Genomic DNA, 16,300 nt, shown 5'->3' on the forward strand with positions numbered 1-16,300 from the left:
AAAAATTTGAAATTAGGATTAATGTTCAAAATTAATATTTTATCATAAAACATTAAAATACATTTTCTACATGTGCATGAATATTTTGAAAATTAAATTTGAAAATTTTGAAAGATGATTGATTGTCATCTTTCACATGTGCATTACATGATTAAAGGTTTGAATTTTGAAAATATTAAAACTGATTGATTGTCATCTTTCACATGTGCATGCTTTATTTGAATATTTTCAAAAATGATTGATACTCTTTTTGACTTATGCAAAATGTAGATGATTTTGTTTGAAATTTTTGAAAAATAAAGTGTGCTCCTTTTGTCATATGCAAAAAGTAAAAAAAATTAGGTTTGAAATTTTTGAAAAGTAAAATGTGCTTTTTTTGTCATATGCAAAAAGTAAAAAGATTAGTTTTGAAGTTTTTGAAAAGTGAATGATGTTGTCTTTGATATGTGAATCTTTTTAAATTTGAATATGAAGTCTCATATGCCTATAAATAGATCATTTGAGAGCTTCACATTGACAACACGAAAAGCATACAATATTCATTCAAAGTTTTCATTCTCTCTTATCTAAGTATTGAGCCTTAACTCTTATTTATTTTGAGAGATATAGTTTGATCTGTATTGTTCTTATTCCACTCAATGATGAGTGTTTTCTGGTAATCTACTCACTATCAGCTATTGTATCAGTAAAAGGGTGTTTATAACCCTTGTGCGTGTAGAAAGTGTTCTACACAGGGAATAGTTGAATCACCACGTGTAAGGTGATTGAAAGTGTAGATGATGTTTTATACGGATCCTTTTTAGCGGTGTTGTTCAAAGGTGTAATAGGTTTCTATCTCCTCTTGAATGAGGTTGAATAGTGAATTTGGAAATTCTCAAGGGGTAGCTTAAGGCGAGGACGTAGGCAATGGGCCAAACCTCGTTAACATACTGAGTTTGCTTCTCTCTTATCCTTACTCTTTATATTTATTGTTGTTTCGTATTTCATTTGTATTTTATATTGTATATTTGATTTATAATTATTATTTTTTAAATACAACTCAATTCACCTCCCTCTTGTGTTAATCATCTGGGCAACAAAAACATATTACTTACCAGGTAGAATTTTCATAGAAAAAACATTATTGATAATCCTTTGTGTTTGATTTGTCAAATGGAGGAAGAATCTATGGCTCATGTGTTGTAGAGATGCATTGCAGCAAATGATGTATAGATGGATGCAGCAAGTCCAATTCAAAAATGGAATATAAATGAAGCAGACTTTAGGCAAGTATGGCAAAGATGCTTAGAGGAACTTACAGCAATTGAATTAGAATGGGTGGTAACAACGAGGAAGGTCTGGGTCATAAGGAATAAATATATGTTTGAAGGTATGATGTAAGACCACTATAGGCATTGATGATTTACTAGAGGGCTATAAAAGTGCACATAGTAGAAGAAAGGAAAACAAAGCTCTCAGTCCAAGTACAAACATCACTTAGAGGTGGAAGAAACTAAGAGATGATTTTGTTAAAGCTAATTAGGATATTGCAGTGGATGAAGATAATAAGAAGATGGGAATTAGGATTATAGTTCGAGACAATAAAGGGGAGATTTTAATCTCACTTAGTTCTCAGAGGTCTTTTCAGTCCAAACTAGTGTTAGTAGAATGTATGGATTTGTGGAGAGCAATGGAATTGTGTCTTGAATTGGATATTCGAAATGTCATTTTTGAATGAGATGCAAAACTAGTTGTAGAGGCAGTTAACAATGAAGAGGAAAATTGGTTATGGTATGGTCAAGTTAGTGATGATATCAAATTGCTGCTAAAGAGTAGAGAAGATTGGAAGGTGACGTTTACCCCTGGAGCTAGTAACTGGGTAGCACATCAACTTGCTAAATTGAATTTTTCTTATGAAGTTGAACATGTAATGATCGAGGAGGGTTATGAGATCATCTCAAGAAATGTCTTAAAAGACAGTCTGTATTTGATCAAGTTTATGCAATAACAGGGAGGTTACTTGAGAGAGAGAGAGAGAGAGAGATGCTATTAAAAGGCTTTTACACCACAAACTATTTACATAACATAATTCAATTTGTAAGATTCATATTTTAAAATTTATATTTCAAATCAAATTATGTCACAAGAATGATATTTTGTATAAAGACTTTTGAATAGAGTTATTAAAGAAAATGATTTAATATATTCTTTCTAAAAGAATCTAAATTAAACTTGTAAATCTTAACAAACATTTTCAACTCATCTCATCTCATCTAATAATTACAACTTTTACAAATTCTTACACAAAATAAAATAAAAAATTTAATTTTTTCAAATCTCAAAATAAAAATAATATTAAAAATATATATTTTATTTAATATTTAACTTTAATTTCAATTATCTTATCTCGTGTGTAAAAAACAAACGAAAACTTAACATTATTTTCCATTTTCCATTTTTCATTACTCTTAGATGCGATAATTACTCTTAAAAGGGCCGAAGGAGAAGGGGGCTGCTCGGGCCCTGACCCAAAAAGGACCCAAAAGGAAATGGAATATTGACCCCTAAAACTTATTTCAACGAATAGACGGTGTCGGTGAGCCCCCGTTTCTCTACCAGCAACCGAGAGGTATGCCCAAACCTCTTTTTCTCTCTCTCCTAATATAGCTTTGTCATTCCATATTACCCCAACCCATCAGACAAAAATTTCCAAGTTCTCCTCTCATTCCTACTTGTTTCCTGATCGCTTTTACTTTTTTAATTTTTCGATCCGTTTTCGCAGATTCCGATTGTGAGCGATCGGATCGGACCCCTAATGGCGGCATCGAGGCGTCTGCGGGACCTTCAATCGCAAACTGGGAACAAGGTCTGCGTCGACTGTTCCCAAAAGAACCCTCAATGGGCTTCGGTTTCCTACGGAATCTTTATGTGCTTAGAGTGCTCTGGCAAGCACCGCGGCCTCGGTGTTCACATCTCCTTCGTTCGATCCGTGACCATGGACTCCTGGTCCGAGATCCAGATCAAGAAAATGGAGGCCGGTGGGAATGAGCAGCTCAACGCCTTCCTCGCCCAGTATGGGATCCCTAAGGAGACCGATATCGTCACCAAATACAACACCAAAGCCGCTGGTGTTTATAGGGATCGAATTCAAGCCCTAGCCGAGGGCCGACCCTGGCGGGATCCACCTGTCGTCAAGGAGAACCCCGGGGGTGGGAAGTCGAAGCCTCCTTTGGGGCAAACCAGAAACGGTAATTATGGGAGCAATGGAGGGTGGGATAGTTGGGACAATGATGACGGGTTCAAGTCCTCCTCTAGTGGTGATATTAGGCGAAACCAATCCACTGGAGATGTTAGAGGTTTTGGCGGAGCGGGCGGCGCGCCGGTAAGGTCGAAGTCGACCGAGGATATCTACACGCGGTCACAATTGGATGCCTCCGCCGCGAACAAGGAGAGCTTTTTCGCGCGAAAGCTGGCGGAGAACGACTCGCGCCCGGAAGGCCTCCCCCCCTCGCAAGGTGGTAAGTATGTTGGCTTCGGATCGACTCCCGCGCCTTCTCAGAGGAATGATCCGCAAAGCGATGTCCTTTCTGTTGTTTCTCAGGTTACAGTTCTGATGCTTTACGTTACGTTTTCGTCTTTATAATACAACTGGATGTGAGTGTTAATAATTCTATCAATTTTGTGTAGGGGTTTGGTAAGCTATCCTTTGTTGCTGCCTCTGCGGCCCACTCAGCTGCGAATGTTGTCCAAGCTGGCACAAAAGAGCTAACTTCTAAGGTATTTGGAATGAATTCTCTTTGTAGGAATGATCATTCACCAAGTAATTGATTGTTTTATTCATTTTCGGTTTTATGATGTCTAATTCTCATATTGGCCACACCAATTCCGCGTCATTATAGTAAATCATACTTTAATTTTAAAAGAAATGTCGTTCGTACAAGGGGTTATGTTGTCTCTTTTTTCAACGAACTAACATGGCCATCCACACGAAGCTATGGCATCACTTAAGACTTAAAAAGTAATACCAGATAAATCATACTTTTATGGGTCCGTTTACAGCATTTCACACAAACTACTGATTGTGGCAATGTGTCCTCTAAATCAGATATATTTCAAATTGCCTCTCTCAGTATGTTGTCCAATGTACTGGAGTTGATGGAAACAATAATGATGTTCATATAATTATTTTACAGCACATTTTACGACCAATCAATATTATAGTGCCACTTCATGAAAACCACCGAAGTGTTGTTTTACTTTTGCAATGTGAATATCAAATTTTACGTAAGCGCCCTGCCTTTAAAATAGAGTTGAAAATAAGTTTGTGTATCATACCTTTGATGGAAATTACTTATTTCATTTCATATAGCAGTTTTGATCTTTATTATTGATAGTATCTTGTTAATTTTTGTTTGGGATTGGGGGTGCTCTGGGTGCATTTAAAAGGAGAGAGAGAAGAGAAGAGAAGAGCCATAGTGTGGGGCTGGCTGAGTTAGGTGACCCAGATAACAGAGTGATTACAGGATCATACATGACGACCTAAAATAATTTGTTTTTAAGCATCACTCAGTGGTCAGTTTTCAGAAGAGTTTGGAACTTCTTGTGTGAACGGATTAATCAGTTGACTTCAGTGACGGGGCCTAGAACACTACTGTTATTAATGGTTAGGGGAAGGGGCGTCCATCAAATAATGAACCGATTTGGATGATGTTGTATGAGAGTTGCAGGTACCTGGAGTTTGTTGTTACTAGCATCATTGATGGAACAACGCTATTTTTGTTGCTTTGATATAATGTTGATTTTGAGAACTTAGGGGATTAGGTAAGGGTTATACCGTTGGGGAACGACAACTGATACTGAATGGACAATGATTGTTTAGTAACTTTTATCTTTTGCTCTGTTCACATATTAAAAAAAAAGAAAAAAAAAAAAAAAACTGACCCTGGCTGAATTGGTGGTGAAAGTGGGAGTGCTTTGGCTGTTTGGTTATAGAAGTTATCAACTTTCTTCTATTGTGGATTCTGTTTCATTTGAATACGTGCTTTTTTAGTTGTTATTCAAGTATTTTTATTTTAAAGGAAATCATGTTGTGTTGAAGTGATTAGCTTCTGATCCATAGTATTTTAGTGATGTTTCTATGGGTCCCTCTATTTTTTTATCTAAATGGAGGGTAAATTTTGGGTTGTTATACAATGATGTCGTGAAGGCATGGTCGGGAGTACGCAAAACAAAGGGAATTACCTTTTGATTTATTTCTATATCCACGCCTCTTGTTATTGCGATCAGGGTGCACTTTTTCAACCTTGGGATTTAGCAGTGTAAAATCATTGCTGCTTGCTTAACATTAGAACTTTTTTTTTTTTGCAGCATTTAGTCTTGTGGTTATAGCTGTTGCTTCATTTTTTGTTTTACTGTGGTGGATCCAAGAATTTATTTATTGCTTGTTTGATATATTTTCTGTAATATATATTGTACTATATACAATATAAAGGTACTATAAAAATGATCCAAGATACAAAAGATTATTAATAAATTTATCGATTATGGTGATATGGGACACAAATTAATAATAAAAAATAGATAAAAGTTTTCTTTTTATAACAGAAAAATTATGCGATCAACGCATATATTTTTACAAAGAATAAAAAAAATGAAAAAAACAAACTTTTGAGAAAAAAATGAAGAAAAGTCACGCTTAGAAAAGATAAAATATAACAACAAATAAAAATCTTGAAGATGACTCCAAATAGAATGCAGAGATTACAAGCTATGATTTTTTAATAAATACTTTTTGACTTCTCAAGAATCTTTAGAACCAAAATTTTGATTTCTTAAGAATATTTCAAAACTTTTGTTGCATTTGGGATTAAATTGTAACAAAAACCTAAATAACCCTCCTTACTAGCGATCTTAAGGGCCTTCAGTATACGACATTGAACAAACAAGGTGTGACTAAACATTTGTTACAGGTGAAGGAGGGTGGCTATGATTATAAGGTAAATGAGACTGTTAACGTTGTCACTGCAAAGACATCAGAGATTGGACATAAGACATGGGGGATCATGAAGGGAGTCATGGCAATGGCTTCACAGAAGGTTGAAGAGTACTCTAAAGAAGGCATCAACTGGAAGACTGATAACTGGCAACGGAATGATGGTGAGACAAATGGATATTATCAAGAGTTTAAACAGGAGAACAAAGGATGGAATTCATCTACTGGAGGAGGGCAGTCATCATCAACTGGGCATAATTCTTTCAGTCCAAGTTCTTGGGATGATTGGGACACCAAAGACAACAGAAAGGAAGAATCAACAAAGGGAGCAGCATCCCATAACAGTGATGGTTGGGCTGGCTGGGATGATGCCAAAGATGATGGATATGATAATTTCTACCAGAGTGCCTCTGATAAGAAAGCCGTTGGTCAGAATGGGAAATCAGATGCATCATGGACTGGGGGAGGTTTTCTCTAAGGTTAGTACACAATGAAAATCCTCTCTCTCTCTCTCTCTCTCTCTCTCTCTCTCTCTCTCTCTCTCTCTCTCTCTCTACCTTGTTGGAATGGGGTTTTATCTCTGAATTTTGTTCTTCATTAGTAAGATTGTATGAACAAATGCCTGAACCTATATGTTTGCATCACCATGGGGAAACTTTTATGCTTTTATTGATTTTATGCTCACTTTTGTGGCTAGGTGGAATTGTGTCGTGGTTTTAGCGAATTCCTGCATTTTAAGTAAAATGGTGGACAAAAATTATAGTAGCACGAAAGCTGGTGGCTTGCTGTGACGATTCTAAAAATGATGAACGTGAAAATTAGATTGCAGCTGATAAGAAAGTTGTTGGTTGCAATTGGATCGGATCCAATATGGATAGGTGATGCTTTTTTCAAGGTTGGCATATTTTCATAAACTCTTCTTTTTTCTTCTGTATTAAATCTGTTAAAAGTTTAAAATGTGGGGAACATCTTATTTGTTTGAGAATAGTTTATATCTGTACAACTGTTATCAGGGAAGGGTGATTGCCAATCAGATGAGGGGTCTACTCTGTTTGAGGAAACATTATTTGTGACCTGAAAACTCAACTTATCTTTTGATTTGTCCTCTCAACATTTTTTATTTTTTATTTTTGTACTTTTTATTCTCTGGTATGAGAAGTTGTCGTTCATTCAAAAAATCTCGTCAATCTGTCCTGTGGCTGGTTTTGTTTTATTTCACTAACCAGCCAAAAAAATATATACATATAGGTTCGGTGCCTGCTGAAAAGTGAATGCTCAAGCCCAGAGGTTTTGTGGTGTGGGAGTAAAAATGCCGAACTAGGCAATTCTATCACTCTCTATAATTCCTTAAACCCTACCAATTTCTTTCAATTTAAATGATTGAAAACGCTTACAAAGGGAAGCCTAATACTCGATCTGAGTATTCGGCAACCGAGCGTTCAAAGGCCTAGACTAACTGAGATCCAAGGATTACTTAAAAACAATCCAGGATTCTCGAGTTGACATGTAATATTTCTTTGTACGTGCTACAACAGCTAAGCTTTCCAGTGCATGGTTAACGCCATAAGCCCATAATAAATCCAAATATGGGCTAGCTATGTTCAATCTACAAGGCAAATTTCTAACACAAATTTTCGAAATTTCAAAGGTAGTGTAAATGATTTAGTTCTAAGCAAGTTGTGAATAAGCAAATTTTATATGCTTAGTTGAGTTCGAGCTTATTAATGAGTTACATTTTCTATTCACACCCAGTTTATTACTTCTCGAAAAAGTTCAGAGTTAATTCACGAGGTACTAAACTTTCATAAATTTTGGATTTTCTAAATAATGAATATAGGGATTCATATTGAACACGACTACTCCCACTTATCTTTTCACATACATAGGATCTTCTCATTGTAAAATAAAAAATAATACCATATGAATTGTATTGTTTAATAATTGGCAATAATTTTGTATTTATGAACGGCTAACTTTAATAAATAAACCAAGCTGGACTCAATTTTGATAAGGCTAATCTCGATTAAATTACCTTTTTTTTTTTTTTTTCTTTGAAAGGATCTCGAGGGAATTCATGTCTAGCACTATTATATTTATTTACAGAATTAATTACGTCTTGTTCCTTAACATCACTAACATATGTTTTATAAGAAAATTGTTGGCAAAAACACTGAAAAATAGAGAAGTTTTGCAGTAAATTGTACTCTCTCTTCTTTTTTTCAATTAATTACATAAAGTAGAAGCTATGAATCAAGCTCACTTAATTTGCAAGCAATTAGGCATATGCCCCAATGAAACCCAATTTTCTATGTTCCCTTCACACCTTATTTACATTTTTCAGGAGCTGATTAATCGAGCGTACCCGAGGTAGCTAGGCTAATCTAGACCAATCTAGAGCCCTCCTAAGATTGATAATTGAGAATCAAGAGATCGCACTTCTAGTAAATATGTTTTACATGAGTAAACTACCTAGCCCCAAATCGTTAAAAGCGAAGCTCGTGGTTCCAGTGATGTACATGTTTCATTGTTATGGCCAAATTGCATGTGTTTTTTGATCACACGAAATCCTTGGTAATTTCTCTAACACTACTCGACGGCTGATCATGGCCGTCGTGATAAGTTGTGTTGCTCGCGTGCGTTACAATATTTGACACAGGCTTCTCCTCTGCATGGGCAAGATCATGTTGTTGAATGACCAGCACTGAAGACACGATGCCACTCCCTGACGACGCTAATATGTCTCCAATAGGCCCCAACTCTGCATGCTCTGCTTGGCGCCCTGCCAATCCTGCTACCATTGTTGATGGGAAACGCCCTTTGCCTACGACTATCAGCTCATACTCCCTACTTCGCCCGATTGTCAAAACCCCCTCAACAATATTGCTAGCCAACTTGTCCGAATACTCCACTATCCCATCCCACTTGCTTCGAAACTCAGCAACTGTATTTTCATCTAGCTCCTGTTTTATACAGAAAATGATTATAGTCTATGTCAGTATATATATATATAGTTATTATTTATGCAACAAATATATAAAATTACTTGTACGAGTATGATAAAATGTTGAATGAAAGGTAAGCTGCTGCGATGAATTAGCTATTAACAACACATCAATTGCTTAAAAAAATAATTAAATTGATTTTGTATAAAATAAACATGACAAGAAAGGAAGAGAGAAGAGGTTACGTACCCTTTCTTTCTCACGGTTCATTTTAGCGGTGGAGAAGCTATAATTATGTTCACTATACTTGGTCGTTGATGAGAACCGCAGCTTCATGTCCTTACTCTCCTTCCCTTCCTTCTCTACGAACCTTATAACGGTAACTTTAATTGAGGGATGCTCCGCCATCCTACCACCCAATGCCAAGGCCTCACGATCGTCAGGTCCACCGAAGAAGATTACGCAAACCCGTTGGGCTGCGGTGGTCGTCGGCGCTGGAGTTTGGGTACCATTACCGAGTCCGCGGTCCACAAACACAGCCACCGAGCACGGTGCATTCTTTAGCACCCTCTGATTTACTCCTCTCCAGCCATGGCCCACATTCTCTACCGTCTCATCGCCTTCCCCTCTCCACTGTTTGTGGAAGGGCAGGATGATCAAGGTCACCCTCTTATCCTCTGCAACATGGCAAATATCCTCATGCATAGTAGATAACGCCGAGATTGCTGTTGTAGGTCGGACCCTGACTCTACCAAGTTGACTGTAGGCTTGGAATGCCCCCACTATTCGGTCATGCCACTCGCCTCGACGGACCCGGTTAAAGAAGGGAAAACCATTCCTTCGGACACGTTGGACCATGACAATGGAGGAAGATCGTTCAGTGAGCTCGACAAGATGCACGACGAAAAGTTTTACTAAGGACTTCTTAGTGCTGCGAGTCGACTCAATGAGGCTGATGAGGGAAGGTACGTTTCCTAGGCCGTGAACACAAGCAAGAACACGAAGCTCGTCCGTGTTGTCCTCTTTGGCACTGGTGGTCAAGTCACGCAATTTACGGCGCGTGTGGACGGAGTTGCCACGTGCTGGTTTGTAGATGGCCATGACTGTTGGGGTTGTGACGAAGGTGGTAAAGAGTGCCATGAGGACTAGAATAGCAAACATCTCGTCATTGAGCACCTGTTCAAATAATACACAGAACTTAGCATGTTATTCCACGTTAAGAATTTCTGATCATGAGGTAGAGAAGTTGGATTTGGTGGGTTCTGAGATGAGTCGGATTTGGTTGCGTCACTTAATTTGATGAGAAAGGCTTCAATTATAAAAGATTTTATAAAAATAAATTTATTTAATAAGTTAAATTATAAAATTATTTTTATTATAAAATAAATTTAATATATCATATAAAATCATGTGATTTTATAAAATTATTTTTGTAAAATCTTTTTATGATAGTAACACTTAAATATGTGATTTAAGAGTCTATTCAAGACAATCCATATAAATTCGTTACCCTTAATATATATATATATATATATATTAATCCATAAATTCGTTACCCTTAATCCATATGTGTTTAAAAAGCAGCCTTTCATGTCTTCTTTGTTCTTAATTAATAATTAATATTTTCTCAATACATATATGAATAAGCAGAAACACAGTCTTCTTGATATACATAAATATATATATATATATATATGTAGAGAGAGAGAGAGAGAGAGAGAGAGAGAGAGAGAGAGAGAGAGAGAGATGAACGAGGTTGATGATCATGAATTATCAAAGGTATATAATAATTAAACAGGAAATTAGTTGACATAATCGTCCTGTTCCTATTTGTTGACCAGCAAAATAAATTGAGGAGATCAATAAGCTACGTGTACGTACATCGTATATATATGCATATTATATATAGAATAATGCTAGGGATCATGCTGGAGCCACCGCTTCTATTTTTTTACTTAATAATTAAGAAAAAATTATTCAATATTATTGTGAATTTTTTTTAATATTTAAAATTATTAAAAATGATATAAAAATTAAATAAATAAAAAAAATTTAAGCCTAACAATAGCCCCAATTGTAACTCTAGAAGGCTCCTATTATGTAAGCTAGAGGAATAATGTTACTTATCATTTTAATTATGATCATTTTCTTATCATTTTATGATATGGTATTAAATGATTATAAATTATTTATTATATTTTATTTATAAATTTATTAATTAATATTATATCATATAATAATAATAAATGATAAAAATTAAAATGATAAATAGATTTTTCCTAAACTACATCTATGATTCCCACCCCAAGTCTTACAAGATGACCTAAAAATTCATGATTCGAGAGGATTCAGACTGATTAATTTTCATCAGTCAAAAACTGCATGCAATGTCTCCCAATATTGACACACAATTACGTACCTGCCCTCTTTTTTCATAAATTTGGGTACCTATCATTCAGCGTGTGTTTCGGATCGGACAAGACATTTGAATCTTCCTAGCACAAACTTCAACAGACTTGTACTACGTTTCCCCTACGTTAGTTGAAAATAGCAGCCCATGCCATGACCTCTGGCTCTAGCCGTGCCGACTAGATAATATCAGCCCAATGTTGTTGATCTAATTTAATCATCTCATGACTAAGATTTTTTAAATAATTTTCTGACTCAATCTTTTAAATAAAAATTATTTTTTTTTAAAATAACCCATCAATTAATTGAAGATAAGAAAAACAAAAAAACCAAAAACAGAATAATTAATAAAGTAATCGTGCGTGAAAAACAAACTAACCTTCTTCTCCTTGCCGATGTTGAGAACAATGAGCTCCACCAAGCCTTTGGTATTCATAAGCACACCCAGCGTGAGAGATTCCCTCACTGGCATCATAAACATCAACGCCACCACGAAAGTTCCCAGGATTTTTCCGGCACAGGCTGTGGTTATCACCAGCGCCAGCAGACCCCATGCCTTTCCCCCTTGTATTTTGGCCACGTTCGTCTTCAACCCGCTCGAAGCGAAGTATAGAGGAAGAAGCAGACCCGTAACGAAGTCCTCGATCCTTTCTATCAATCTGTCTGCGAATTGTCCCCCTTTTGGGATCGTTAGCCCGAACACGAATGCTCCGAAAATAGAATGGATGCCGATCAGGTCGGTCATAAATCCGGAAACTAGTACTCCTGTCAACGTCAAACAGATGTAGGCTTCATCGACGACGTCATTCTGTGGCGAGCACCGGCGGGCGACCCATTTCATCGCGGGTGCGATGACGACCAGCATGAAAGTAACGAATGCGGCACCTGAGAGGAGAACCCAGATTGATATCAAGGGGCTCTTGTGGCCCCCACCGTCACCGTCACCAGCGAGTGCCACGGCTAGGGCCAGCAGGATCCATGCAGCCACGTCGTTGAATGCAGCCGCGGCCATGGCGGTCTCGCCCAGCTCGGTGGTCAATAGCTTGAGTTCTGCTAAAATGCGCGCGAGTACTGGGAAGGCGGTGATGGAGAGCGCCACTCCCATGAAGACGAGGAACTGGGCGTAACCGACTTTATCCGCTCCGTCGACAGTTTTTCGCAGGACAAAGGCAACGCCGATGCCGCAAACGAAAGGGAGAGAAATTCCGGCGGCTGCTATGCCAAAGGCTTTTCTGCCACTGCGACGAATCGACCTCAGATCGAGTTCCAGACCCACAAGAAACAGAAAGAAAAGGAGACCTATACTTGCCACAGATTCCAATATCGGGGTGCTCCACGAGGGAAATATTCGGTGCAAGTAGTGCTCGTTTCTTCCCAAAACGGACGGTCCAAGCAGAATTCCACCCTGAAACACCAATAATTTGGATAATGAAGAAGAAATTCATACATACAGATATGCATGTGCGTTTGCACATATGCGTGTTGTGTGTGCATGAGAGATCAGATATATAGCGCACAGAGAGAGAGAGAGAGAGAGAGAGAGAGAGAGTGAGTGAGTGACGTACGACAATCTCGGCAATGACTTTGGGTTGGCGGAGGGGTTTGAGGAGAAAGGCGAGGAAGCGGCTAACGACGAGAATTAAAGTGGTTTGGGCAATGAGGAGAGGGAAGGCGAAGTCGAGGGGATTATCCCCTTGCCAGGCTCCATTTGATGAGGTTTTAATGGAAGTTATATTGACCCCCATCTTAATTTCTTTCTTTACCCAATATATATAAAAGTTAGATTGCTAGCTATCACCTTCTCTTCTCTGTTTCATCAATGGAGGAGTTCAGCGCAGAAAGAAGGTGAGAGAGGAGCTAAACTAAGCAAGCAATCTACAGATCAGAGTGGTGTACTGGGTATTAGCTTAATTTATAGAAGATGAGGAGTTGATGATGGTCAAAGCTAGCGTACGCATACGCGGCCCAACGCGTGAGTCCCATGGGGCGGGGTCGATAATTTGCTTTTGAATTTGCATCCTGCTACAACCACAACCACAACCACATATAGTTGCCACCGAAAAGATTATCCCTTTTTTTTTTTTTTCCTTTTTTTTATACTCTTTTTTCATATTTTTATATTTTTAAATATATTTTTAAAAAAATTCATAATATCATTTAAAAATAATTTCTTAATTATTAAGTAAAAAAAAAAAATGGGTCGCCACCCTAGTTAACTTTTATATGTGGGATTAGTATATATATTATCCTCTGAATTTTGCTTCATTTAATTGAGGATTCTTTGGATGTTTGCTGGTGGGTATTTTTCCAAGGAAAAAAGGACCGGAGCTGCTAGGTAGCTGGATAAAACACTTTGAAATTATATATATATATATATATATATATTGCAGATACAAGATGCATGCCGTCATGTGTAAATTTCCCCTCCATGCCCACGCGGATCCTCACTGATCTCATGAGTGTACTTTTTCTAACTAGATCAATTATGGCAGTGATATTAGAAATTTAGTTGCTTGACTTTTACATACTGATCGATTGATTCCATCATCATACATATATGTTACGTACGGACAAAATACAAATTAAAAGTATATTTATTATATATAATATAAGTGACGTGGCACCTATAATCAGATAAGTTTTGAACTCGATTTATAATCATTTTGTAAAATGAGCTCCTAATTAGGAGCAAATTATAACGGTTTAATTCCCAAAGCAAATGTCATGTAATGTTACGAATCACATTCTTATTTTATTTTCATCTCATTGACTCATTATTATATATATTATGATAGTGTTTATCATCATTAATAATAGATTATATATATCATCTCATCAATAAATTATAATTTTTCTATTAAACAAAAGAAATGCATTCAACGGTTTAGTTCCTTTCACTTAAGCAATCGAAATATTTAAGGGTCATGTCTTTGCTTCAAAGACGTCTCCTTAAAATATTATCACATTTTCTTTCTCTCTCGTGAATTTCAAAATTCCCAATAAACAAATAACTACGGATGAATTAAAATACTATTTACGATTTATTTTAATTGAAAATAGTTATTTTATTATTATAAATAAGCAATTTTTTTATAGTGTGAATACAATGGGAGGCCATGCATATTGGTCATTTTGTTGCATGTCGACGTTTTGGCTTCCACCTCGTTGACGTTAAGGCTGCTAAATATGGATGAAAACAAACCGAGGTTGGTCAACCGAAGCGGCGCACACGGCAAAGCCGTACGAGCACATCTATGTGACAAGTGCTGAGAAGCTGCTTGGAAAGACTATAATCTACAAGAGATGCTGACTGCTGAAACCGGAAGAGAGGTTTGGAAATTGATAAGGATCATCTTGTATGGATCGATACGGTTAACTTGAAAATATAAAATGTGTATCAATATTTCACATGTTAATTTAATTTATCTTAAGAATATAATTATTAAAATAAAATATTTATTATATATAAAATATTAGAGATTTTTTCTTATCAAAATTCAAATATTATAGACCATTCAATTTAATAAGAAAAATTAAATATAAGCTCAATTGTCACACGATCTTATGCTCATGAATACACATAGCATACGTTTTAAACCTTGAAGATCATTCTGAAATGATGAGTCGTATCAAATAATGATAATTCTAACAGTGATGTTTTGCGCTTGACTTATGATGTGATATTGGATGATTGAATTGGCTAAATAAAAGTTTTCCTTACCTTCACCTTCATGTAACTTTCGGCATGTCCCCAAGTGTATTTTTTTGTTTTTTCAAATATTTTTAGACATATTTAAATATTTTAAAAAAATACACATATTTACTACTAGTTATTTTCTTAATTATTAATAAAAAAAATTAAAATACACGAGCAGTTAAATTGAGGGGACAAAATCAATGAGCTACTAATTAGTATTTTCACATTAAATTAATATACATATTAATGTACAGTTGTATTTGCAATTAATTTTATCATATATATAAATATAAAATAAAATGATAGAGTTACAATCATCCTACTATCCGTTTACCACTCTTTTTATATTTAATTTTTTTACTTAATAATTAAGGAAATGGTTATTAATAAAATTATATATTTTTTTAATTTTTTTAGCGATTAAAGATGTTAAAAATTACTTAAAATAAAATAATAAAAAAATAAAAAATTTCAAATTTTTTATAAATAATAAATAGATAATAATAAGACAATATGCCTATCATTGCCCAAATATAAAAGCTTTGATCTTCTTTATTGAACGATCACATGACCCTTGCAAAAGGGTACTGTCTAAATAAAGTAACAATCGCACTTCACATGATCCCGAAATTTGGATCTGACAGATATAATTATGAATTTCAATCAGCTAGCCATCGTATAGAAAATCTTAAAAGCGTATCACAGTTCGGATGAACTACTGTGGTGACAGGTACGATATAGCTAGCTACCTAGCTAGCTGGAGGGATCGAGCTTGTATTGGTTTCGTAATTAGACATGGCACTGTATATATTATGCGTATGCAATTAGAATCAGAGTGACAATTTTCCTTTCTTAAGTAATTTTGCTTTAAGAATTTATAACATTAACAATGTCATCCATGTAGAGGATAATCGATGACTTTCATTTGTCCAGTGTGAGTTCTTCAATAGGAGAGGCTAAGTTATTGATCTCTCTCTCTCTCTCTCTCTCTCTCTCTCTCTCTCTCTCTATATATATATATATTATATGTATGCAAAATATTTGGAGTTTTGTCTTGATCAGCTGAATGTCTGATAGTCTGGCGTGGCCATCAAGCAACATGACCGGCCGGCACCATGCACACATGATATTTATTCTGCCATAAAAAATGCCACAAAGATACCAAATTAATCAATCGTTGGTTAAGGATGATTGGCATGATGCAGATTTTTGTCTCAATATGTGGCTCTATTAATTTAATGATCTATTTACAATAATGAGCCGAATCGTGGTCGGCCACAG

At 36.0% G+C, this 16,300-nt stretch overlaps 2 protein-coding genes across 2 annotated transcripts; one reads left to right on the forward strand and one right to left on the reverse strand.

Annotated features, from left to right (window-relative positions):
• The first annotated feature begins 2,494 nt into the window (after window positions 1-2,494).
• LOC122275175 (probable ADP-ribosylation factor GTPase-activating protein AGD6) lies at window positions 2,495-7,082 on the forward strand. The gene is made up of 5 exons (XM_043084147.1): window positions 2,495-2,608; window positions 2,762-3,580; window positions 3,667-3,756; window positions 5,949-6,450; window positions 6,669-7,082. The coding sequence occupies exons 2-4, from the start codon at window positions 2,795-2,797 to the stop codon at window positions 6,447-6,449; spliced, it is 1,377 nt and encodes a 458-aa protein (XP_042940081.1). The 5' UTR covers window positions 2,495-2,608; window positions 2,762-2,794; the 3' UTR covers window position 6,450; window positions 6,669-7,082.
• Window positions 7,083-8,157: 1,075 nt separating this feature from the next.
• Window positions 8,158-13,317, reverse strand: LOC122275174 (cation/H(+) antiporter 20). The gene is made up of 4 exons (XM_043084146.1): window positions 12,888-13,317; window positions 11,702-12,727; window positions 9,163-10,089; window positions 8,158-8,931 (listed from the first exon to the last, which is right to left on the reverse strand). Exons 1-4 carry the CDS (start codon window positions 13,065-13,067, stop codon window positions 8,527-8,529), a joined length of 2,538 nt encoding a protein of 845 aa, XP_042940080.1. The 5' UTR covers window positions 13,068-13,317; the 3' UTR covers window positions 8,158-8,526.
• Between the last annotated feature and the right edge of the window lie 2,983 nt (window positions 13,318-16,300).

The sequence above is a fragment of the Carya illinoinensis genome, chromosome 9, assembly GCF_018687715.1.
Source record: "Carya illinoinensis cultivar Pawnee chromosome 9, C.illinoinensisPawnee_v1, whole genome shotgun sequence".
Classification (NCBI taxonomy): Eukaryota; Viridiplantae; Streptophyta; class Magnoliopsida; order Fagales; family Juglandaceae; genus Carya; species Carya illinoinensis.